This window comes from Typopeltis vanoorti, chromosome 17, assembly GCF_054136105.1.
Source record: "Typopeltis vanoorti isolate ZY-2024b chromosome 17, IOZ_Tvanoo_1.0, whole genome shotgun sequence".
Taxonomy (NCBI): Eukaryota; Metazoa; Arthropoda; class Arachnida; order Uropygi; family Thelyphonidae; genus Typopeltis; species Typopeltis vanoorti.
Window position 1 is genome coordinate 4,748,577 of NC_143565.1, and position 26,536 is coordinate 4,775,112.

The window sequence follows — 26,536 nt, forward strand, 5'->3', positions numbered from 1 at the left end:
CTGGAAGGAAAGCTGAATCAGTTGCCATGAGTCATGATTTATTGCAGATAATTAACCTACCAATCAAAATGCCAGACAATCCTCATTGTTCTTTCACCCCTTGGGATGGACCTATTCTTAACCAACCCACCTTCCAAATACACTGTGAATGTTCATGGTGGAGGAGACAGTACTAGCTCTTTTCGTTCTTATTCTTTTTATATGCTTTTCTTCCTGTACTCTTCTCTCTACTTCTCCTGAGTCTTTTTTACTCTCCTATCTTCAAAACCACTACCATCATCAGGATTCATCACCTTGCTGTCTTGTTTGCTCTGCTGTGTGACTTGTGGACATCCAGAAATGGCGGGTGGGTCCTAGTAGTCTTCCATTACTTTGGTGTCTGCTTTGGCAAGAGAGGCAGTCCTGGATAGCCCAGCTGGGATCGATTAGCTGGTGGGCTTGCCTGCAAGGATCAACAGTGTTTCATTTCCCATCGTCTACAGACACTACCTAAGGCTTGCCATGGTGCCAGTATAATGTCTGGGGTAGCATTGACATTCCACTCCATAGCAGTCATTGCTTTCTGTCTGGCTCCATGGTGGGTGGGGAGCTTTGGTGCTGAATCAAACTCCCATTGAGAATGAGTAATTTTTCATCCTCAAATTTGAACATGGTTGGGATCCTCAACATCCCCAATGTAGCAATGTTCAAAAAACATCGAAACATCAACTGAAAACAGAAGCATCATCAAAGGTAGCAGATCATACTCCTGAGCATGCTAAAGGTAGAAGGATGATGAGATCCAAAAAAGAAAACCCGAGCAGAGTGTCCCTTATCAGGAGGTAAGGAAGTGGTATATCACCCAAGAAGCAAAGTCAAGTGCTAAACTCTTCTATGCTGAGAAGGCAACTGTAAAGAAAGTGTCAGTAGGAGCATTTACATTTAATCCCTGCATTTCTTGCTGTCTGTCTAGAGCACATAAAAGAGAGAAATTAATGTGGGCTTGATACTGTGGACATTATTTTCTAAATTAGTCCTGAGAATTAATTAATTATCATTGTTCCTTATATCCAGGGCACCTTGAAAAAATAGCTGGAACTGTTAAAAAAGTACAGTCTCCACACTGCATTCAAACCTCATCTCTAAAGCTGGCTGCTCTCCAAAGATCGTCTATCTCCTCTCTCTGTTTCCTGTGTTTCCAAAATTCCTTGTTCTTGCAACTAATCATATTGCAGTCAAACTGGGAGATCTGCAAACATCCACTTAGAAGAACATAAAAAATACATATGCCATATGTATTTTGTATGTTTAGTCAGATCTAGCTGATTATGCCTTGGATATACCTTGCACAGAATTAAATGGAAGAAAACTACTGCTTGACCACAACAAATACAAATTTGAAAGACTTTTTTTTTTTTTTTTTAGAATCAGCATTACATTTAAAAAAAACAGCAACAACCTAATATTAATATATATGAGTGTATTAAACTTTCCATGATTTAGGAAACTTTAATTCTTTTGTGTCCTGCCCAACAGCATCCGTAGAGAACTTTAGGCTTTTAGTGTAATTTTTTCCACTTATTGTTTTGCACAATTTTGTGTGTATTGCTGAAATTTGAATATTGTCTCTCTCTGATGATGTTTCATTGACTGAGATGAAATATAGGGTTGTTAAACATGTATTTAATTATTTATATGTGCTGTATTTATAATAATGAATGCTTTTTACATGTGGTACAGGAGTCCTGTGGCTTTCTTCTTGTCTAGGTTGCTGTATAAGAAGTTAACTATTTTCTGTTATTTTTGGATTGCATCTATTGAGTAGGTCTGTTGTTTGATAGTTTCCAATTCTTGTTTAAGAGATCTTTTGGAGGAATATATGTTATGTTTTCTAGACATCAAAAAAAAAACTATAGTTTTTTATTTGATGGACTGCAGTTTAGATTGATTGTAAAGCTGAGGATTTTGATCTGAACCATTTGAGATATGCTGAATTTTTTTCTTGGAAGTAGAATTCACATTGAGATCATCTCATTTGATGATATTGTAATGCTGAAGGACACAAAACTGAGAATGGTAAAGTGATGACATTCTGCATGTTAAAACATGAGGATAAAGCTTGGTCTGATTTATAGAGAGCTAACATCTAACACTTCAGAATATTTGGAAGTGAACTGGTTAAAAACAAGTGTCGGAAGAATGGTAAGAATTATGTGATATTCTGGTGGGTAGATGGGAATTTTGTGTTAAATTATTACTTTCATTACTTTGTTTGTTCCAGTGTTGGCTATATGTATTCTGTTCTATATTGCTTTTAACTGTAGGAGTACTTAGTAGCAGTTGTTCAGCTATGCTTGCATTCCATCAGCTTTCAGGCCCACATATTCATGAGAATTTTTAATACAGTGCAGTAATGCTGTTATTTTAATATAAATGTGACCATTTATTTTTATTATTGATTTGAAATAATATTTTGTTATTTAACTGCAAAAACCTGTTAGTGATGTTTTGTTTCTAGTATTACATAACCTCAAACCTAGAAGATAATTCATACTAACCTTAATTTTTTTAAGTAGGTTGCATTGTTGATAACATAAATGACTTTATAATTGTTTTACAGCCAAAGCCATTAATCCATTACACCGTCAACCAGATCCTGAATATTTATCTGCATTTTGTGACCAAGTAGAGAAGGAACCTGATGGACCACAATTAGCACTGAGATTATTAGGACATAAGATACAGTCTCCTCAGGAGAGAGAAGCAATTCTAGCTCTTGCTGTAAGTACATTGAAGCTTTTTTTGATAATTGTTACTACTTTGTGTAAAATTTTTATTGTTTTAGCACAAAAAGAGATAACAGTGCCTCAGAAATCATTCATAGCTGATGAATATCGAATCAGACATGCATGAAGTAGTTAATTTGATATCTAAATATAGTAATGGTTTGCTGAATTAGCATCATCTTATTAAGAATGATGTAGCATTGTTCATACCAAGTTTCCTGTGATTGCCACCTCTTCTGTTTTGGACAAACTGGGCACGCTGTGGGAAAAAGATTATAAGAACCAATCTTACATTACAAGAAATCTGGTTTTGCACAGTATGGGATTAACAATGAACACAGAATTTTCTGACTGAGAACTTGCTTACTTCACTAATGGTACTTCAAATTCAATGCTTGCTCAAGAAGAGTGCCAAAGCCTTTCTTATATTGCTCAGATTTAAATTAAAATCGACCCAAATTTAAATTTTTTAAATTAAAAAAAAAAAGCTATGAGCTTTTATGTATTAGTGTAATGAGGTATAATAGACAACAAGATGCAGTAAAATGATATATCATCATCATCATCAAATTCCTGCCATGTGCCCTCATGACGTGTACAGGATATGATAGTACTACATGAAAAATTTACACCATTACTAACTTCCTATTTACAATTTTCCTCCAAATCAGTCTGTTACCTGTCATGACTCCAACATTATTAGATCTTATATTTCTATCTTCTAAAGCACTTTTTACCGTATCAATCCACCTATATCTTGGTCTTCCTCTGGGTCTTTTTCCTGCCAACCTGGCAGAGAACACTTGTTTTTATAATCTTTCCTCTCCCATTCTAGTTAAGTGGCGCCATATCACCTGAGATTAGCTCTGCTAACACATTTCTGGATGCTAATAATGTCAAGTCCTTTCCTAATATACTCGTTTTTAATAATATTGCCATTGATGCCATCTATTCATGCCCCTAATATTTCTCAGGATTCTTATCCACAGTTCTCTAGTCTTTGATCAAGTGTTTTATTTCTAACCCAGTTCTCAGATTCATAATTACAATTGGTTTGAACACTGTCTTGTATACCGCTAATTTAGTGTTTTGGCTAATTTCTCTCTTATTCCATATAAATTTATTCAGTTGACTTCCTACCATACAAGCTTTATTGATTCTGTTGTCTATTTCCATATTTAATTTACCATTTTCACTAAAAATTGTAACCAAGTAGCTGAAATGTTTTACTTGTTCTGTGGGCTCTTCATTCACAATGCAGTTGATATTTTCAATGTCTGCCTATTTCCATTGTCTTTGACTTATTATTACTGACATTCATACCAAATCTATTACAACAGTTATTCAATTTAGTCAAGGAATCATGCAAACTTGTACTGAATTTATTTAGAAGTATAATATCTGCATAAAGTAAAGAGCTGGATTAACATCTCCAATTTTGGTGTCAGGTTTAGTATCACTTTCCTTCGTAATGTAATCCATAGATAATGAATAACAGAGAGGATAATGTACATCCTTGTATGACACCAGATTTAACATCAAACCATCTTCCTGTATTTCCTTCATTTCTAACTGCTGATTTACAACTCAAACAAAGACTAAGTTGACACCATACAACTGTAGTGTTTTGAATACTTTTCTCTTGTGTACCTTGTCATATGCCTTTTCCAGATCTACCAAACTTAAATACAGATCTTTATTATATTCCCATGATTTGTCAACTATTTGTCATAAAGTGAAAATCTGACTAACATCCTCTATTTGGCCTGAATCCAGCTTGTATTCAGCAAGCTTCCCTTCCAGAATCCTTCTCAACTGTTTCTCAAGTATACTTGCATAAATCTTACCAGGAACACTCAGTAGGGAAATACTTCTGTAATTCTCACATTCAGTTTTATTTCCCTTTTTATATATGGGTACTATGAGAGCTCTAGTCTAATCATCTGGAATTCGTCCCTCTGTCAAGGCATTTTGAACTTTGCAGTACAGCCACTGTAAGACTTTTACCTCCATACTTCAGCATTTCTGGTCGAATATCATCTACTCCTGATGCCTTTCCACATTTCAGGCTTTTGATAGCTTTTTCTACTTCAAGTATGGATATGTATTCCTGATTGTATGCCTGTTGAGTGTTTTTTACTACTGTGCTGTCACTGATTATTGTGTTTATCAATTTTTCGAAGTAATTACTCCATACTTCAAGAATATCTTTTTTCCAGTCCTCACCTCCTATCATCTTTAATTCCTTCTACAGCACTCTTTCCTCCATTTCTGAGCTTTTTCAACACCCTCCAGAATATTTTGCCACCTTCTTGTAAATTGGCAAAATAAGTTTTCCAAAGTCTTCCCATGAGTTTTTCTAGTTTTACACATTATTTAGCTTTCTTACATTTGTCTCTGTATTCTCTAAGAGTGCAAGCTGACTTATTTGACAAGAACTTTTGATATGCTTTTTTCTTTTCCTTCATTGTCTCTTTAATTTCTTGTGTCCACCATGGAGTTCTGATTTTTCTATCCTTGCAGACAACCTCACCACATGCTTCTCTGGCTGAATCAATGTTTGCTTCAGGATTTGCCACTGAATCTTTAAATATTTTAAAAATTAAAAAACTCTTTATTTTTAAATATTTATAATGAATATATCATTAGAATGGCTGACTAAGACAAAGTCCAAGGAGGAATTAAGATTGTTAGCTGAAAAATAAATAATTTAAGATATGCATATGATACAATCTGATACAAAGATTGTCGCTTGGCTGGCTGAGTGGTTAGCTTGTCCGCTTTCCAGCCAAGAGGCTGCAGCTTCGAATCCCCACCATGGATGTTTATGATTGTTCTACTAACTCTGTGTGGAATGGGAATCAGTGACCTTACCACTTATTCTAGCAGAAGACTTCACTCCCAAAACCCGGTGAGGTATATGGACGTGACCATATGGTGTCTACAGACATCAAATGTGAAAATTTTTATTTGTTTATTTTAGATGAGGGGTGCTTAAGGGTCAAAGCTGTATAACTGAGAGGAGACCTCCACATAGCCTTTAAAGGAATGCGGAGAACCGACCAGGGCTTCTGACCTAATGTCCAATCCTCACCTTTTCGTGGTGCACCCTGTTGGGTATCTACTTTGATACTGAATGAACGAGGATGGGCTGGCAATTTGGGATTTAGCCGACCAAATTGTATTCTTATTGGTTAAACCAAAATAAAAAATGATGGTACAACATGACAAAATTTCATGCCGGCTGGGGCGTCGCCCGTTTAAACAAGGCCCCCGTTGTTTTCGCCAGGGAACCAGGGCGAACAGCGAAAAGTCAGCTACTGGAACAAATCTGAAAACAAACCCCAACTCAACATCACCAGAGTTAAAGATCAGTGCTATCAACGTAAGAAGCCTGAATGGCAAAGAAATGGAGCTAGCTGAGGAATTAGATAAGTACCAGATCGACATAATAGGGGTGACTGAAACAAAAAGGACAAAAACTGGTGAGATCTTTCTGAGCAATAAATACAAAATGTTATATTCAGGCAATGACAATCAAGGAAAAGAAGGAGTAGCCATAGTATTCAACACAAAATATGAGGCTAATCTTCTTGAATGGCAGTCAGTCTCAAGTAGAGTAATGTGGGCAAATATGAGAATGGGGAACTGGACAATGAGACTTATTTGTGCCTATGGTCCCACAGAAGGTTTTACTAAGGTAGAAGTGGAGGAATTTTTTGACGCTTTAGAAAAAGCAACTGACACAATGAAAAAGGAAAAGTTGGTCCTTGTTAGGGATCTAAATAGCAGAGAAGGAAATGATTGTGAGACATATAAAAATATTTTGGGAAAATTTGGAGAAAAGAGCAAAGCCAATAATAATGGCAAATATCTGTTGGATTTCTGCTCAGGACATGGACTGGTTGTTACTAACACCATGTTCCAACATAAAAATGTGCACAAATTCACATGGAGAGAAGAGGCTAGGAATAAGAAAAGTCTCACTGACTATGTTATTGTGGATAGTGATGTTTTCTCCCTGGTGCAGGACACCAGAGTGTACAGAGGATTTAAAATTGGAAGCGATCACTATTTAGTCTTGAGCAGGATAAAATTGAATTTCATATTGAAAAGAATAACATGTAAGAAAGTTTTAAAGCGAATAAAAGTTGAGCAGCTCTCAGATGTGAACTGTAGACTAAAATACACAAAGATTATTGAAAAGAAAATGAAAGAGTTTGAGAACAGGAATCAAACCTTGGAGATTTAGTTTCAAACTCTGAAGAAAACATTGATTGATTCTGCCAGAGAGGCATGTGGTGAGGTTGTGTGCAAGGATAAAAAAATCAGAACTCCCCGGTGGACACAGGAAGTTAAAGAGGCAGTGAAGGAAAAGAAGAAAGCATATCAAAAGTTCCTGGCAAATAAGTCAGCTTTTACTCTTAACCAATACAGAGACAAATGTAAGAAAGCTAAACAGTGTGTAAAACTAGCTAAACAAAAGTCATGGGAGGACTTTGACAAGAATATAGAAAATAAATATGAAGAAGGTGGCAAAATATTCTGGAGGTTGTTGAAGAAGCTTAGGAATGGAGGAAAGAGTGCTGTAAAAGGAGTTAGAGATGATGAAGGTGACATGAAAACAGGAGAAAAAGATATCCTTGAAGTATGGAGTAATTACTTTAAAAAACTGCTAAATGAAACAAGCAGTGATGACAGCACAGTGATAAAAAACACTGACCAGGCATGCAGTCAGGAATACATATCCATACTTGAAGTAGAAAAAGCCATCAAAGGCTTGAAATGTGGAAAGGCAGCAGGAGTAGATGATATTCGACCAGAAATGCTGAAGTATAGTGGTATAAAAGTCTTACAGTGGCTGCACTGCATAGTTCAGAAAGCCTGGACTGAGGGACGAATTCCCGATGATTGGAGTAGAGCTCTCATAGTACCCATATATAAAAAGGGAAATAAAACTGAATGTGAGAATTACAGAATTATTTCCCTACTGAGTGTTCCTGGCAAGATCTATGCAAGTATACTTGAGAAACGGTTGAGAAGAATTGTGGAAGAAAAGCTTGGTGAAGAACAAGCTGGATTCAGGCTAAATAGAGGTTGTCAGGATCAGATCTTCACTTTACGACAAATAGTTGAGAAAGCATGGGAATAGAACAAAGATCTGTATTTAAGTTTTGTCGATTTGGAAAAGGCATATGGCAAGGTGCCAAGAGAGAAGCTATTCAATACGCTGCAGTTATATGGTGTGAATGGGGCATTATGTCAAGCAATACTTAGTCTTTATTTGAGTTGTAAGTCAGCAGTTAGAATTGAAGGAAGTACAGGAAGATGGTTTAATGTTAAATCTGGTGTGAGACAAGGATGTACATTATCCTCTCTGTTATTCATTATCTATATGGATCACATTATGAAGGAATGTGGTATTAAACCTGATATCAAAATTGGAGATGTTAATGTCAGCTCTTTGCTTTATGCAGATGATGTTATACTTCTAAATAAATCCGCTGCAAGTCTGCAAGATTCTCTGACTAAATTGAATAGCTGTTGTAATAGATATGGTATGAAGGTCAGCAATAAAAAGACAAAGACAATGAAAATAGGCAGAATCATTGAAAATGTCAACTGTGTTGAGAATGGAGAACCAGTTGAACAAGTAAAACATTTCAGTTACTTAGGCACGATTTTTACTGAAGATGGTAAATTAAATATAGAAATAGACATCAGAATCAGCAAAGCTGGTATGGTGGGAAGTCAATTGAATAAATTCATATGGAATAAGAGAGAAATTAGTCAGAACACTAAATTGGCTGTATACAAGACAGTGTTCAAACCAGTTTTAACTTATGGATTTGAGAGCTGGGTCAGAAGTAAAACACTTGACCAAAGACTAGAGACCGCAGATAAGAGAGTCCTGAGAAAGATTAGAGGCGTGAACAGATGGCATCAATGGCAATATCATATTAAAAATGAGGATATTAGGAAAGAATTTGACATTGTCAGTATCCAGGAATGCGTTAGCAGAGCTAATCTCAGGTGGTATGGTCACTTAAATAGAATGGGAGAGGAAAGATTAGCAAAACAAGTATTCTCTGCCAAGTTGGCAGGAAAACGACCCAGAGGAAGACCAAGATATAGGTGAATTGATACGGTTCAAAGTGCCTCAGACGATAGAAATATAAGATCTGATAATGTTGGAGTCTTGACAAGTAACTGACTGATTTGGAGGAATATTGTAGATAGGAAGTTAGTAATGATGTAAATTTTTCATGTAGTACTGTCATATCCTGTACACCCCTTGAGGGTACATGGCAGGAATTTGATGATGATGATGATATTTTAGATGAATACAACTCTCTTAGCAGAAACTAAAGAAGATCTGGAACAGTTGCTTCTGTTATTTAAGAGGGAAAGTGAAGAAGCTGGGCTTAATTTAAACATCAGCAAAACAAAAGTAATGGCTTCTGACAATTTGGACAAATTTATGATTGAGGGAGATAAAATAGAGTAGGTTGGAAGTTATGATTTATTGGGGTCAAGAATAAGAAATTGAGGAGTCGCCACTAGAGGGCCAGGCGAACGGTCGTGTTTTCAGGGAGCTCCCGCAAGCTAAGTACAATTTTGAATGGAAATTAGAATATATGTTAAAAAAAATCATAACGTAATATTGTCTAAATTTGGTAGCTTGTTGTGTCTGTGTGAGTTTGGTGTAAATTCCGTTAATTAATTTAGTATTTAACGATACGTTTCATAGATTTGAATATGGTGCCAATGCGACGTAAGATAATGGCATCCAAAAATACGATGCCATTGTTCAAAAACTATAATGTGAGAGAATTTGTCCAATTTGATGTGTGTGGAATGTATACATTCCCGAATGAGGCTGGAGTTTGGATTGAAAGTGATAGTGGTGGGAGCATGTGTAGAAAGTGTATGCAAAGTGAGGAGTCGAAGTATGTGTCAGGTTGTGAGACAGTTATGGTTGAAGAAAGCCAGAATGCGAGTGAAAATAGTGGCTCGATAGGGATTTGCGGTGTACAAGATGGCAATGTGAGCGGTGATCTAAGAAAGAGTGAGAACAATTATACAGAAAGAGAAAATGGTTTGAATGATAAAAAAAAATGAGGAATTATTTGTAGGAAGTGAGATCGCTAGGCTGCGCGCAGTGATACAAAATGCGCAGCGGCAATTAGAGCACCTGCAAAACTCTTTCCAGAGTGATTCGGCTAACGTAAATAAACAGCTTGGGAGAGTTTCCGAAATGAAGGAAAGAGTGTTGTATGGTGACTCGTTATTAAGAGGAGTAATAGATTGGAGTGTAACTAAATCGTACATACTGGGTGCGAAATTTAGGGATGTAAGTGAGAGTTTTAGAGTGCAAAAACAGAGGGTGAAAGAATTGACAATTGTGGCGGGTACAAATGAATTGAAAGGTGATAAATTTTTTATGAGAGAGGACTTGAAAGTATTGTTAAAGGTAGCGAAAGAAAAGAGTGACAGAGTTAGAATGGTGAGTCTGTTACCGCGGTATGACAGAGAGGAGTTTAGAAGGAGGGCCATAATCGCAAATGACATTATGCGCAGGTTATGCGGACGGTGTGGTGTGGAATTCGTGGACGTGTGGAATGAGTTTGATGGGCGAAAGGACTTATACAAGATGGATGGCCTGCATTTGAATGGACTTGGTGTGCGGAGACTGGAAAAAGTGTTGCTGAATGAAGTGAAAATGGATGTGCAGAACCAGGGAAACTAGAACTACCAAGGAGGGGGGGAAGTGGATATCCAGACATCAGTGAGACAGTTGAGTGTAAAAATGTATATAATGTACCTAAGGACAGCACTAAGGACAAAAAATGGGAATGGGACATTTAGAATAACACATCAAGATAGGGGTGGGACAAAGGGATCACTGCAATTCATGTATACTAATGCCAGGAGTATTAGGAACAAGAAGGAAGAATTTTTGGCCTTGATTGGCTCTTCCTGGCCACAGGTTATTGGCATTAGTGAAACATGGCTGACGGAAGATGATATAGTTAGTGGGATAGAATGTGTAGGTTATAGTATGTTTAGGAGGGACAGAGAGAATAAAATTGGGGGAGGGGTGCTATTGATGTAGCTGATGAACTGCAGCCAAGGAGAATTGAAGTATTGCAGGATAGTGAAAGTGAAGTATTGTATTTGAGGCTATTTGGTGTGAGATTGACACTGGCAGAATAAAATATACAGTTGGGTGCTGCTATAGACCAGGTGATGGAATAGATGGTGGAGATGGTATGCATAAACAAATTGATGAAATGAGTGGAAGGAGGGTAATTATTATGGGGGATTTCAACTATGGTAACATTGATTGGAAGGAGGAGAGGACACATGTGAGGAAGGAAATGGATTTTATTCAATTATTAAGGGATAACTATCTGAAACAGCATGTAATTGAAAATACTAGGGGTGTGAGAGTGCTTGATCTGGTAATAGTATCTGAGAATTTGACTGTAATGAATATGACCATGTTGCCACCTATTGGTGAGAGTGATCATAAGGTCTTGACCTGGGAGGTGGCTAAAGGTGTGGAATTTTCGATTAAGACAGGGTATATGTGGAATTACCGTGTGGGCAAGTATGACAAGCTTAGGAGATTGCTTGGATCAGTGCCATGGCATGTACAACTGCAAGGGCTGGACGTCGATAGAGCATGGGAAGTGGTCAAAGAGCATTTACAGGAGGTTATGGCTGATTGTATACCTAAGGTTCGAATAGTGAAACAAGGAGGCGTTAAATGGATGAATAACACCATTAAGCTTGAGCTGCAAAAAAAGAAACAACTATGGAGGGAGTTTAAAGAAAGGGGTGACCTGCAGGCACACGAATGGTATAAAGTGCAGGCCAGAAGGGTAACGAGTGTGGTAAAAACAGCAAAAGCCGATTATGAAAGGAAACTAGCTATGCAAGCAAAAGAGAATCCCAAACAGTTCTTTCAATCTGCTGCAAGCAAGAAAAAAACTGTACATGGCAAAATGATTTTAAGGAATGACGATGGTAAAGAGTTCACTGAACCAGTCGATATAGTGGAGTTACTGAGCGCGCACTTTGCAAAAGTATATCATCCAGGTGGTGACGTTGAAAAAATGAAGGAACCATTAGTTTATACGGGAATTGTGATGAATGAAGTGGAGGTGAATAGTCTATTACAGAACCTTAATGTGAATACATCTGTGGGATTGGATGGTATACCGGCACAGGTCTTGCATGAAGTGGCTAATGAATTATCAGTGCCCTTGACCATGTTGTTTAATCTGAGTCTCGGGTCTGGCTTAGTCCCAAAGGTGTGGAAAGAGGGGAAAATAGTTTCACTGCATAAAGGAGGATCCAAGACTATGGTTGCAAATTACCGACCGATCAGCATATCAGGAGTCGTTGTCAAGGTCTTGGAGAAAGTAGTCAAGAGAAAAATACAGGAATGGATTGATGAAAATGAGATACTGTACAGAGGACAGCATGGCTTTGTGAAGGGTAGATCATGCCTCAGTAACTTGCTCAAGTTTTATAACAAGGTGACGGCTGAACTGGATAAGGGAAATGGGTTTACAGTGATACTGCTGGACCTGGCAAAGGCGTTTGACAGGATACCACATGGAATTCTAATCCGTAAACTACAACATATGGGAATGGATATAGGGTTGGTGAGATGGATAGCTGGGTGGTTGATGGAGAGATATCAAAGAGTAGTTTATTCAGGAGTAGAGTCCAAAAGACGGCCTGTGACTAGTGGTGTGCCACAGGGTTCTGTTCTTGGACCACTGCTGTTTAATCTGTTCATTAACAATATAGGGAAGGGTCTAAGTGGGACAGTTCATTTGGTCGCTGATGATGCAAAGTTGGGTAGGGCGATAGTGAACGCAGAAGATGTCAAAGTCTTGCAAGATGACTTAGATAGATTGGAGTTCTGGACTAAGGAGAGTGGATGTCAATTTAATGTGACAAAATGTAAGGTTATGCATTTCGGAGTGAAAAGATTAGCAGCAGTATACCACATTGGTGGAACTGTACTCCAAGAGATTGATGAGGCCAGGGACTTGGGAGTGTTGGTGGATAGGGAGATGAAGTTTAGGGGGTACATTGCAAAAGTAGCTAAATTTGGTCACCTCGGTTCCTTCTTGATGGGGAGGAGGTGGAGAGGATCCAGAGGCGAGTGACTAAGATGATAGCAGGTCTATGGAATGAACCATATGAGAACAGGTTGAAGATTTATGGGTTGCAGAAACTAGTTGATAAGCGGAAAAGGGGAGATATGATTGAGACATTCAAATTGCTAAAAGGATTCTATAGGATTAATTCAGATGATATTTTTGAGATCAGGACTGGTGGTAGGAGAACTAGGGGACACCCATGGAAGCTGGGCAAGAGCGTGGTTAGCAGTGGTGTTAGAGCTGGGTTCTTTACTTTTAGAGTGGTAAATGAGTGGAATAAGCTGCCAGAGTCTGTTGTGGGTGCTATGACAGTGAGCGAGTTCAAGGCAAGGTATGATAGATACTGTGAGAATGTTGAACAGTTGTATGAACATGATGTTTAGGGCCTCCCTCGATGAGTCTAAGGACTCCTGGAGTAGCCCGTAGTAATAATAATAATAATAATAATAATAATGTCCAATGTGAAGATGACATTAAAAGGATAGCTATGGAAAAAAGTTATGTTAAGCCTGACAAAAAATTATGAAAGATAGAGATGTTAGTTTGGCCACAAAAGTTAGAATTGTCAAAGCACTGGTATTTCTAATAGTGATGTGTGGATATACAAGTTGGATTATTAAGAAACACAGAAAATGAGTTGATTCATTTGAATTATGGACATGGAGAATAACTAATAAGGTTTTAGAGAATATAAAGACTGAATTCTGCTTGGAGGCAATGATCATTAAACAGAAGTTAATGTACTTTGCACTTCTTATGCGAGCAGATGAATCATTGGAGAAGGCAGTTATGCTGGGGAAGATTGAGGGCATGAGAAGGAGAGGAAGACCAGAAAAGAATTGGATGGTCAACATAAAGGAATTTATCAACTTAAACTTACAATTTCTGGGGAGGGGAATGCTGAGTGAGATGGAGAGCCTTTGTTTATAAGATCGCTAAGAGCCAGAAATGACTGGATGGCACATAACAACAACAATCCTGTCCTGGGTGTCTCTTTCATGCATTGCTATTAGGTTTGTTTCAGTACACTACTGTTTAGTGGCAAGTTTGTAAAATAATAATTTTAAAGTGGTAAAGAAGGAAAGAAATGTTAGGTCTCTGCATAATACCCAACATAACTCTGAGAACATTATTCATATTGCATGGAGGAAGAAAATGGGTCAAGTTGAGGAGGTAAAAATCAAATTTTACTCGAATTTGATTCAGAAGAGCTAAGCAAGAAATGAAGCAAGAAAGCGCTACCTAATGCTTGCTCTTAAAAGTTTATTTAAAACTATAGAATGGAAATCAGTGAAAAGAAAATAGTGAATTGTAGACTCAAATATACAAATATTATTCAGAACAAAATTAAAAAGTTCAAAACAGAGTATTGAACCTTAGCGACTGAGTGTCAGAGTTTGAAGAAAACTTTGATTAGCCAGAGAGGCATGTGGTGAAGCTGTTTCCAAGAATACGAAAAATCTAAACTTCATGGCAATTTATTCAAGAAGTTTAACATGCAGTCCTGGAAAAGAAGAGAAAGCTTATTGAATATTCCTAGCTGGTAAGTCAGGAAGCACTCTGAGATAATACAGAGAAAAATATAAGAAAGCGGTGTGTAAAAGTAGCAACCAAAGTCAGTGGAATACTTTGGTAAGAATATAGAAGATAAGTATTACAAATGTGGCAGAATGTCCTGGCAGCTATTGAAAAAAAGCTTGAAATGGAAGAAAAAGTACTATAAATGGAATCAAATATGATAAAGATGATGTAAAAAAATAAACAAAAACTGAAGATAAAGATATTCTGATGTTTGGAGTAATTGTTTTTCAAGAATGTTAAATGAAACAAATTGGCAGAAGTAGTGGTACAAAATATTCAAGAGAAAGCCATCAAGAATGTGCAATCCATAAGGTAGGGCAAAAAAAAACCCCAGCTAAACTCATTACTTAATGAAGTTGTAAACCTTCATGGAGACACCATAGAAAAACAAAACTTATTTTGCTAGAACTCCTAGGTTCTGTGGTTTACCTAAGATACATAAGAAAGACATAACTACAGAAAGACTGCTGGAGTAGATGATATTTGACCAGAAATGCTCAGATTTGGAGGTATAAAAGTTTTACAGTGGTTATAAAGCCTGGTCATAAGGTTGAATTCCAATTGATTAGAATAGAGCTTTCACAGTCTATAAAAATGGGAGAGGGAATAAAAAATTTTGCATGAATTTTATGGGACACTCAGTCCCATAAAGTTCATGTGATGATCTGGGCACATTCAGAAAAAAGAAGCACAAAGAATCTGGGCAAATAGAACAGTGTGTCACAGAACTATGGGTTACATATTAATAGAAGTGTTACTACATAGTTTTAAATTATAGAGAAAATATAAAATTAACGATATTAGACTCAATGATAAGGTCTTGAAGATTAGTGAAAATTTGAAATATGTGTGAGATGTAATTTCTAAGAAAAGGATTTCAATGGGCCAAGCTTATTTGAGAGTGGAAGTAGTTTATGTTGTTGTGGCAGTGAAGTCCCAAGTCTCACTGAAGTGCAGGCTTTTTGATTAACAAGTTATCTTTGGTTATTTTGTCTTTTACAGCAAAGACATAGTGACTAACAGAGACACAAGTAGGATATAAACAATGGAAATAATGTTGGATTCAATATCCACTTAATTTGAATGGAAATAAAAGATTTGAAGTCTGTGTTGGCAAAAACAAGAAAAGATATTGAAAGTTTATTTTTCACTTGGTTAGACAATAATAAATTTAGTTTAATCCTTTATCCAAGTGTGAGCAAACAAAGTTTGTGCCTGAAAATATCTTCAGGACTGGGGTAAGGTAGTACAACACCGGGAAACTCATAGCAAAGGTGGACCAAGCTAACATCACTCCTATCTCAATATCTCCCATAATGCAAAACACATCTTCTTGCAGATATGTATAATGTTATGCATTATACATATGCATTATACAGTCCTGAAGATATTTTCAGGCACAAACTTTGTTTGCTCACACTTGGATAAAGGATTAAACTAAATTTATTAAAGAAAAGATAGAATAAGAAATATGGGCATTAAGAATGTTTAGGGACTAGAAACTGGTGAAGCAATGCTTGGGAACTCTCTCTTGAAGAGTTTGGACATACTGAGTGTGCCCCTTAAGTAATGAGATTGATTTTTTACAGGACAGCCCTTTGAATAAAAGTAACAAACGTGTTTATATCTTTGACCACTAGAGTATGTTGCAAGTGCACCTTTCAAGTCAGGTGCTTGTGTAGAATAATTACCAAGAACTAAAAAAAAAAGTTTACGACGATGACTGTCTGAGCTGTGCACAGGTGTTCCGCTGGTTTTATTATTATTATTATTATTACATAACACCTCCAGGGAGTCCAGAGACTCATAGGGAGGGCACCTACTCCACAGCTTTCCATCTCCACCACTCAGTCCACCAACTACAACCATTCATCATCTACACCAATGGCATCTATCACTGACCACCACCACTAGTATTTCACAGACAATCACAAACATTCATGCCCATGGCAGGATTCGAACCCACAGCCTTTTGGCTAGAGAGCGGATATGCTAACCACTCGGCCAACCAGGCCAGGGACTCCCTCCCTGGCCAGAATGGCCAGGGAGTCCTTGGCCATCCACAGCATGGTTCATCCTCCAGGGAGGGAGTCCCTGGAGGATGAACTATGCTGTGGATGGCCAATTTCTGCACAGACAAATGAAAATGTGAAAGCTAGGGAAATTGTTGCCCATGGCAGGCAAATAGCCATCAGGCTACTTACTGTACAGCTTGTTGTCGATAAGGAAATTGCCAGATTAATCTTAAAGATTTGCACAAGAGGGAGATTTGTTCGAGGTTTATGCCGTACACACGAAGAGAGAGAGAGAGAGAGAGAGAGAGAGAGCACTGGGTTTGCTTGTTGTCAAAATTTCATGCATGCTATTGATCAAGATCGTGATGTGATGCAAAGAATTGTCTTTGGTGATGAAAGTGAGTTTTTTTTTCCGTTTGATCCAGAAACAAAATCCAGAGCATGGAATTATGTGGAACGTCTTCTCCCTGGCAGAAGGAAGTCAGGTTGCGAAAATCATCTAAAAAAATGTTTTTTTTTAGATTCTGCTGGAATTATCCACTGCAAATTTTTTCTTGAGGGAACCGCAGTGAATGGTCAGTATTATTTAAGAGTAATGCAATGTCTGTATACCTCCATGCAATGTATCTGTGTCTATTAGTTGGCCTTTAGAGAGCAAGAGCACACGGTGGATGTCTAAGTTGGTGTTTCAATCATCTCAGCTGACTTTTTTGAATGGTTTCTATTAGGGGTCTTTGCTGGCTTTCTTTTCCACAATAGCAATTGGTTTCTATTGAATGACAACATCGCCATGCACTGTGCGCTTCCTGTGAAGCAGTTTCTGGCTCAAAGTCAATCTGTGATCGAACATTCCTCCCTTCACCAGTCGCCAGATTTGGCTCCCACAGACTTTTTCCTCTTCTCAAAGATGAAGTGTGCTTTGATAAGGGAGTGCTTTAGCAACATTGAGGACATCGAGTGTGATGCGACCCAAACACCAAAGGAGGTTCCTGTTGACGTCCACCATTCCTTCAAACACCTGTATGACAGATGTACATGTTGAAAGTTTATTTTCACTTGGTTAGACTATAATAAATTTAGTTTAATCCTTTATCCAAGTGTGATCAAACAAAGTTTGCACCTGAAAGTATCTTCAGGACTGAGGTAAGGTGGTACAACACCGGGCAACTCCTTGCAAAGGTGGTGGAGCAAGCTTACATCAATCCTATCTTAGTATCACCCATAATGCAAAACATATCTCCTTATGAATATGTATGATGTTATGCATTAAGGGAAGGGCCACTACCCAGACTAGTTTCGACCTTTATTGAGGTCTCTTCAGTGGAAGCCAGACCCATATGTGGAGATACCAGGCAGAAGCAATAGCAAGGTCATCTCCACCTATAGGAGTTGCCAAAAGGTGTGCCACCTTTTCTATTAAATTACTCTGGATTTAGAGAAAGATGTTGAAAGTTTATTTTTCACTTGGTGTTATTTCTTACAGATGTGTTTTGCATTATGGGAGATACTGAGATAGGATTGATGTAAGCTTGCTCCACCTTGGCAAGGAGTTGCCCGGTGTTATACCACCTTACCTCAGTCCTGAAGATACTTTCAGATGCAAACTTTGTTTGCTCACACTTGGATAAAGGATTAAACTAAATTTATTATACTCTAACCAAGTGAAAAATAAACTTTCAACATCTTTCTCTAAATCCAGAGTAATTTAATAGAAAAGGTGGCACACCTTTTGGCAGCTCCTATAGGTGGAGATGACCTTGCTATTGCTTCTGCCTGGTATCTCCACATATGGGCCTGGCTCCCACTGAAGAGACCTCAATAAAGGTCGAAACTAGTCTGGATAGTGGCCTCCTTCCCTTAATGCATAACGTCATACATATCCGCAAGGAGATGTGTTTTGCATTATGTGAGATACTGAGATAGGATTGATGTAAGCTTGCTCCACCTTTGCAAGGAGTTGCCTGGTGTTGTACCACATTACCTCAGTCCTGAAGATACTTTCAGGCGCAAACTTTGTTTGCTCACACTTGGATAAAGGATTAAACTAAATTTATTATATTCTAACCAAGTGAAAAATAAACTTTCAACTTCTTTATCAACAACTGCTCCAACAAAAACCAAAAACTGTCAAGTCAGGCAGATCAAAGTCTTCGTTTCATTCTATCTTTCTAAATTCCTCTTTCGTGAACACTATTCCAGCTCAGATATCTATTTTCTAAATCTTATCTGGTTTCTCCACCTTTTCTGTGATCTTCTCCATTTGTGTTGTTTCTTGAAGAACGCTAGCAAAGACCCCTAATAGAAACCATTCAAAAATGTCAGCTGAGATGATTCGAACGCCAACTTAGACATCCACCTTGTGCTCTTGCTCTCTAAAGGCCAACTAATAGACACAGAGGAAGACCAAGAAAACAGTTTTGACAATACACACATAAATTTCTTTTTGAAGATGAAGCTCATGAACCATCTGACATTTACCATTCATCATAAAACAAAGCAACTGGGCTCACTTTCATCCAATTGACTACTTCATCTCCATGAGTTTTTGTTATGTGATATTTCTGTATATATTTCCCTATTCATATATGAAAGTGATTAGTATATCCGCTCTCCAGCCAAAAGGCTGTGGGTTCGAATCCTGCCATGGCATGAATGTGAGATAAGAATTTTTTCATTATTAATTGTTATATTTTCTTCTTGTATTTTTTATTCATTTTTAACCTGGTCCAGAAACCCTGCTCAGACCAGACATACAACTTTTTCAAGCCACTTCAGACCTCAAATAAGCAACCTTTATTTGGTCTCTTTCCCTCCATTCTCATTTCCACATTCTCCTTGGTATTCTTTCTAAATTCATTCTTAATTTATATACATAGTGTGCTACTTAAGTCATGAGACAACAATTATTATGTCAAAACAAAGAACTAAATTTAGAATTGTCAATTACACAGATTCAAAATAATCTTCCTCCAATTCACACGACATGTACATCTAAAATAAATTTAGATGCTTCTGGCTGGTATCTCCACTTGGGCCTGGCTCCCAACTGAAGAGACCTCAATAAAGGTCGAAATTAGTCTGGGTAGTGGCCCTTCCCTTAATGCATAACATTAGACATATCCGCAAGGAGATGTATTTTGCATTATGGGAGATACTGAGATAGGAATGATAGTAGCTTGCTCCACCTTTTCCCTGGTGTTGCACCACCTTACCCCAGTCCTGAAGATACTTTCAGGTGCAAACTTTGTTTGCTCACACTTGGATAAAGGATTAAACTAAATTTATTATATTCTAACCAAGTGAAAAATAAACTTTCAACATCTTTCTCTAAATCCAGAGTAATTTATTAAAAAGGTGGCACACCATTTGGCAACTCCTATAGGTGGAGATGACCTTGCTAATGCTTCTGGCTGGTATCTCCACTTGGGCCTGGCTCCCACTGAAGAGACTTCAATAAAGGTCGAAACTAGTCTGGGTAGTGGCCCTTCCCTTAATGCATAACATTAGACATATCCGCAAGGAGATGTGTTTTGCATTATGGGAGATACTGAGATAGGAGTGATAGTAGCTTGCTCCACCTTTGCAAGGATTTGTCCTGGTGTTGCACCACCTTACCCCAGTCCTGAAGATACTTTCAGGCGCAAACTTTGTTTGCTCACACTTGGATAAAGGATTAAACTAGATTTATTATGTTGATAAAGAAGTATCAAATTTTCACTTTAAGACAAATTGTTGAGACATTTTTGGGATTATAACAAGGATCAGATTTATGTTTTCTGGATCTGGAAAAGGCATTTGACAAAGTGCCAACAGCTGTTTAAAACACTACAGTTATATGGTATAAATGGGACTAATACAGAGCAGTATATAGCTAATGTTTAAGTTGTGAGCAAATATATATTTTTATAATTTATATTTAACTATAAAGAATTATATATTGTAACTTAGGTTAATCCATTAGCTTGTGAATGTTCTGAAGATATTTTTTTATATTTTATTTTTTATAGAGGTATCACATAATAATAATAATTATACGTGATTATTACTGTTTTATTTTTACTGGATATTAAATTTTAAAAGAAAATAAGTCATAGTGTTTTACAGGTTTTAGAGGAAAGTGTGAAACAATGCGGTTCAAAATTTCACAATGAAGTAGGAAAATTTCGGTTTCTAAATGAAATGATTAAGGTTGTTTCCCCAAAAGTAAGTATTATTTGACTTGTGAATTTATGGCAAAATAGTAATTAATGCTATATACACCCTCTGTCCAAAAAGAAACTGAACTTTTCGAAAATAGAAGAAACTAGTGGCGTCACCTGTTGTCGAAAGTGGCAACCTTTGTTGGTGTTGTATCAATTGATTATGACATTTGTTTCATTAGAAGCCGAAAGAAAGTTTTAAAGCGAATAAAAGTTGAGCAGCTCTCAGATGTGAACTGTAGACTAAAATACACAAAGATTATTGAAGAAAAAATGAAAGAGTTTGAGAACAGGAATCAAACCTTGGAGATTCAGTGGCAAACTCTGAAGAAAACATTGATTGATTCTGCCAGAGAGGCATGTGGTGAGGTTGTCTGTAAGGATTAAAAAATCAGAACTCTCTGGTGGACACAAGAAGTTAAAGAGGCAGTGAAGGAAATGAAGAAAGCATACCAAAGTTCCTGTCAAATAAGTCAGCTTGTGCTCTTAGAGAATATAGAGACAAATGCAAGAATGCTAAACACTGTGTAAAACTAGCTAAACAAAAGTCATTGGAGGACTTTGGCAAGAATATAGAAAATAAATATCAAGAAGGTGGCAAAATATTCTGGAGGTTGTTGAAGAAGCTTAGGAATGGAGGAAAGAGTGCTGTAAAAGGAATTAGAGATGATAAAGGTGACATGAAAACAGGAGAAAAAGATATCCTTGAAGTATGGAGTAATTACTTTGAAAAACTGCTAAATGAAACAAGCAGTGATGACAGCACAGTGATAAAAAAACACAGACCAGGCATGCAGTCAGGAATACATATCCATACTTGAAGTAGAAAAAGCCATCAAACACTTGAAATGTGGAAAGGCAGCAGGAGTAGATGATATTCGACCAGAAATGCTGAAGTATGGTGGTATAAGAGTCTTACAGTAGCTGCACTGCATAGTTCAGAAAGCCTGGACAGAGGGACGAATTCCCGATGATTGGAGTAGAGCTCTCATAGTACCCATATATAAAAAGGGAAATAAAACTGCATGTGAGAATTACAGAATTATTTCCCTACTGAGTGTTCCTGGCAAGATCTATGCAAGTATACTTGAGAAACGGTTGAGAAGAATTGTGGAAGAAAAGCTTGGTGAAGAACAAGCTGGATTCAGGCCAAATAAAGGCTGTCAGGATCAGATCTTCACTTTACGACAAATAGTCGAGAAAGCATGGGAATATAACAAAGATCTGTATTTAAGTTTTGTCGATCTGGACAAGGCATATGACAAGGTGCCAAGAGAGAAGCTATTCAATACGCTGCAGTTATATGGTGTCAATGGGACATTATATCAAGCAATACTTAGTCTTTATTTGAGTTGTAAGTCAGCAGTTAGAATTGAAGGAAGTACAAGAAGATGGTTTAATGTTAAATCTGGTGTGAGACAAGGATGTACATTATCCCCTCTGTTATTCATTATCTATATGGATCACATTATGAAGGAATGTGATATTAAACCTGATATCAAAATTGGAGATGTTAATGTCAGCTCTTTGCTTTATGCGGATGATGTTATACTTCTAAATAAATCCGCTACAAGTCTGCAAGATTCTCTGACTAAATTGAATAGCTGTTGTAATAGATATGGTATGAAGGTCAGCAATAAAAAGACAAAGACAATGAAAATAGGCAGAATCATTGAAAATGTCACCTGTGTTGTGAATGGAGAACCTGTGGAACAAGTAAAACATTTCGGCTATTTAGGTACGATTTTTACTGAAGATGGTAAATTAAATATAGAAATAGACAACAGAATCAGCAAAACTGGTATGGTGGGAAGTCAATTGAATAAATTCATATGGAATAAGAGAGAAATTAGTCAGAACACTAAATTAGCTGTATACAAGACAGTGTTCAAACCAGTTTTAACTTATGGATTTGAGAGCTGGGTCAGAAGTAAAACACTTGACCAAAGACTAGAGACCACAGATATGAGAATCCTGAGAAAGATTATAGGCGTGGACAGATGGCATCAATGGCAATATCATATTAAAAACGAGGATATTAGGAAAGAACTTGACATTGTCAGCATCCAGGAATGGGTTAGCAGAGCTAATCTTAGGTGATATGGTCACTTAAACAGAATGGGCGAGGAAAGATTAGCGAAACAAGTGTTTATCTGCCAGGTTGGCAGCAAAACGACCCAGAGGAAGACCAAGATATAAGTGGATTGATACGGTACAAAGTGCCTTAGATGATAGAAATATAAGATCTGATAATGTTGGAGTCTTGGCAAGTAACAGACTGATTTGGAGCAAAATTGTAGATAGGAAATTAATAATGATGTAATTTTTTTCATGTAGTACTATCATATCCTGTACACCCTTTGAGGGTACATGGCAGGAATTTGATGATGATGATGAGAAGCCGAGTTATAGTGGCAAGAGTGACAGTGTGTTTTGACGAACGGTCGGAAAATGAGTTTCAAACAGAGAGCTCTGAATGACTTTAGTGTTAAACTTGGTAAAAGTTTTAACGAAATGCATCAAATGCTTAAAAAGGCATACGGTGCTAAATGCTTATCCCGTACTCAAGTTTATGAGTGGTTTAAGCAATTTCATAGTGGTCGTGAGACGCTTGAGGATGACAAAAAGTTGGGCCATCCAAAAACTGGACTGAGTGAAGTTATCATCCAAAAAGTGCTTGATTTTATCAAAGAAAACCCAAAATTGTCCGTGAGATTGATAGAAGATGAATTGTGGATTCCAAAATCAACTGTGCACAACATTTTGACCGAGAGTTTGGGCCTTCATAAATTGAACACTGCAAGGACCTCATTAAAACCACTCGTAATGAATCAAACTTCCCTGAAACGATCGTTACTGGTGACAAAACGTGTGTTTTGAGTATGAGCCCGAAACAAAGTGCCAGAGTGCTGAGTGGAGACCACCAGAAGAGAGACATCCGAAAAAAAGTCGTTTGGAGAAGTCTAAAGTAAAGACAATGCTGATTTGTTTCTATGATTATAAGGGCATTATCCACAAAGAATTTGTTCCGCCTGGCCAAACGGTCAGTGGTGAGTTTTATTTCGAAGTTTTGAAGCAATTGATAGCGAGAATTCGTTGAGTATGTCATGAATATCATGGCAACTGACCATTCTTCAAAACACGCTGTCACTCTTGGCACTATAACTTGGCTTCTAATGAAGCAAATGTCATAAACAGTTGATGCAACACTAACGAAAATTGCCACTTTCGTCAACAAAAAGATACAACAGGTGGCGCCACTAGTTCCTTCTATTTTCAAAAAGTTCGGTTTCTATTTGGACAGAGGGTGTATATAATTGACATCTTTTCATAAACTTTCCCAAATTTAGATCTGCAATTGGGCTACTGTATTTTAGCTGCATTTGGATATATCAAATTAAAATCGTATAATTAATTTACATGTTTTAGGATATATCTAGTGATTTTGTTTTGGCAAAACACATATATAGCAATTTGATATTATAAGGATACTTATGACATAAAGATTGTATAATATAAGCATGTACACACAGGAAAGATATTTAATTAGCCTAATATTTCAGTCTGAAAATTGCAGACCATCTTCAGTGGCAATATAAGAACAGTTTTAAAATACAAGGTGGTTTACTAACAATAGATCATTTATAAATAGAACATGCCGGGTGATGTTATATCACTAAGTATTAAAGAGAAATATTTTTAAGCAGAGACATTGAATTAAAAATATTAATTAATAATTTCAATAATTTAAAATTAATATGAATTAATGAGTTATCCTGATTAGACTTTCCCAGATTTTTGACACAGATATACAGTCATTCCGATTCAGGTTAGGACGATGGAGTAAGGCCTCTATGCTTTCTTTGAATAAACGTTCAAATTTATAGCAGGATCTATGCAAGAGGCGAGTTTTTGACCAAAGGATGTTGTGGTTAGTTTCTATCCCGTGCTGAGCCAATCCAGATTTTTCGGGTTTGTTGTGATGAATGGAGGATTGATGTTCTTGGATTCTTTTTTCTAGAGAGCATCCAGTTCATCTTCCCATTTTCCTTCTTCTAAAGACAAACACTCAACTATGTCTCTTCCTGGAGTTTATCAAATTCCCTACAACTGTGATCTCTCTTATTTTGGACAAACTTGACGCTCTCTAGAAAAAGAATCCAAGAACATCAATCCTCCATTCATCACAACAAACCCGAAAAATCTGGATTGGCTCTGCACGGGATAGAAACTAACCACAACATCCTTTGGTCAAAAACTCGCCTCTTACATAGATCCTGCTATAAATTTGAATGTTTATTCAAAGAAAGCGTAGAGGCCTTACTCCATCTTCCTAACCTGAATCGGAATGACTGTATATCTGTATCAAAAATCTGGTAAAGTCTAATGAGGATAACTCATTAATTCATATTAATTTTATGTTATTTAAAATTATTGAAATTATTAATTAATATTTTTAATTCAGTCATGTCTCTGCTTAAAAATATTTCTCTTTAATACTTAGTGATATAATATCACGCGGCTTGTTCTATTTATAAATGATCTATTGTTAGTATTCCACCTTGTATTTTAAAACTGTTCTTGTATTGTCACTGAAGATGGTCTGCAATTTTCAGACCAAAATATTAGGCTAATTAAATATCTTTCTTGTGTGTACGTGCTTATATTATACACATGTATAGCAATACCTTGCATAGCAAGGTATTGCTATTTCACAGTTTATAATTCTTAATGTCATGTCATATCTCCACTTGCCCTTGTGGGTACAGAGGTGTGTATACATCAGTTTACAGACCAAAGTTAACCCTGTGAGAATGGCAATTCATCACCAGAGTGCCAACAGCATCCAACGATTGATCCTTTTCCAACTGCTAACCACACTGTGACTTGCTTAACTTTTTGCATGAGCCCTTAGTAGCAGAGACTACCAATTGAGCAACCTTTGCTAACTTTATAATTCTTAATAATTAAAAAAATATTTTTAACGGTAGTACTGTATTGCATTCCCAACATGCCAACTCTACTAATATAGTACCCTAATGATTTATCAGGTAACCAAAAAAGTTTGTGCGGTTTTTGGTAGAGTTCGCTGCAATGACTTGTTTTATTCAGAGCACAATTTCTTATGTGCATCATAAGGCACAGATACGTGTCAGTCAATCGGTGCACTCTAACTTGGTATGTACTTTTTCTGTGACTTTGAACCATTTTAAATGTCAGTTGAACATCGTGTAATTCGGTCTTGTGTGCTTTACGAATTTAAACCGAGTTTAAATTCGTAAAATTCAATTTGAAGGCTTCAGAAGCATCCTGTAAGATATGTGTGAGGCATTTGGAAAAGATGCAATAGCAGAACATAGAAATGGTTTAAAAATTTTTTTCTAGTGATGAATCACTTGAAAATGCATCATATTGAGGAAGACCTTCCATTATTGATAACGAAGAATTACATGCCACTGTTGAAAATAATTCAAGATTAACATGTCAAATACTTTCACAAATGTTTAACATGAGTGGTAAACAATTCGTTTACACTTGCATCAACTGGGAAAATTATGGAAGCTAAGCTTAATTACAGCCAAGATCCACTCGAGCATGTGCAGGATGTGTTACTTCAGAAACAGCCTGGACTAGTTAATCAGAAGAAAGTGCTATTCTTACAGGATAGTGCAAAACCTCGTACTGCAAAACTTACCTATGAGAAGATTTGTGCTTTAGGATGGCAGATACTCCCTCATCCTCCATATTCTCCTGACATTCTCCAAGCAATAATCACCTTTTTTTTTTGGTTC

The 26,536-nt window shown here is 37.0% G+C and overlaps 1 protein-coding gene across 3 annotated transcripts in view; it reads left to right on the plus strand.

The window, feature by feature from the left end:
- LOC150097108 (ADP-ribosylation factor-binding protein GGA1-like) overlaps window positions 1-26,536 on the plus strand; it is a 372,294-nt gene that overhangs the window by 13,093 nt on the left and 332,665 nt on the right. For all 3 annotated transcript variants that reach the window (XM_090407056.1, XM_090407058.1, XM_090407057.1), the window contains exons 2-3: window positions 2,600-2,760; window positions 20,650-20,748. In XM_090407056.1, coding sequence (XP_090263182.1) covers window positions 2,600-2,760; window positions 20,650-20,748 — 260 coding nt within the window. The remainder of the gene's footprint in view (window positions 1-2,599; window positions 2,761-20,649; window positions 20,749-26,536) is intronic.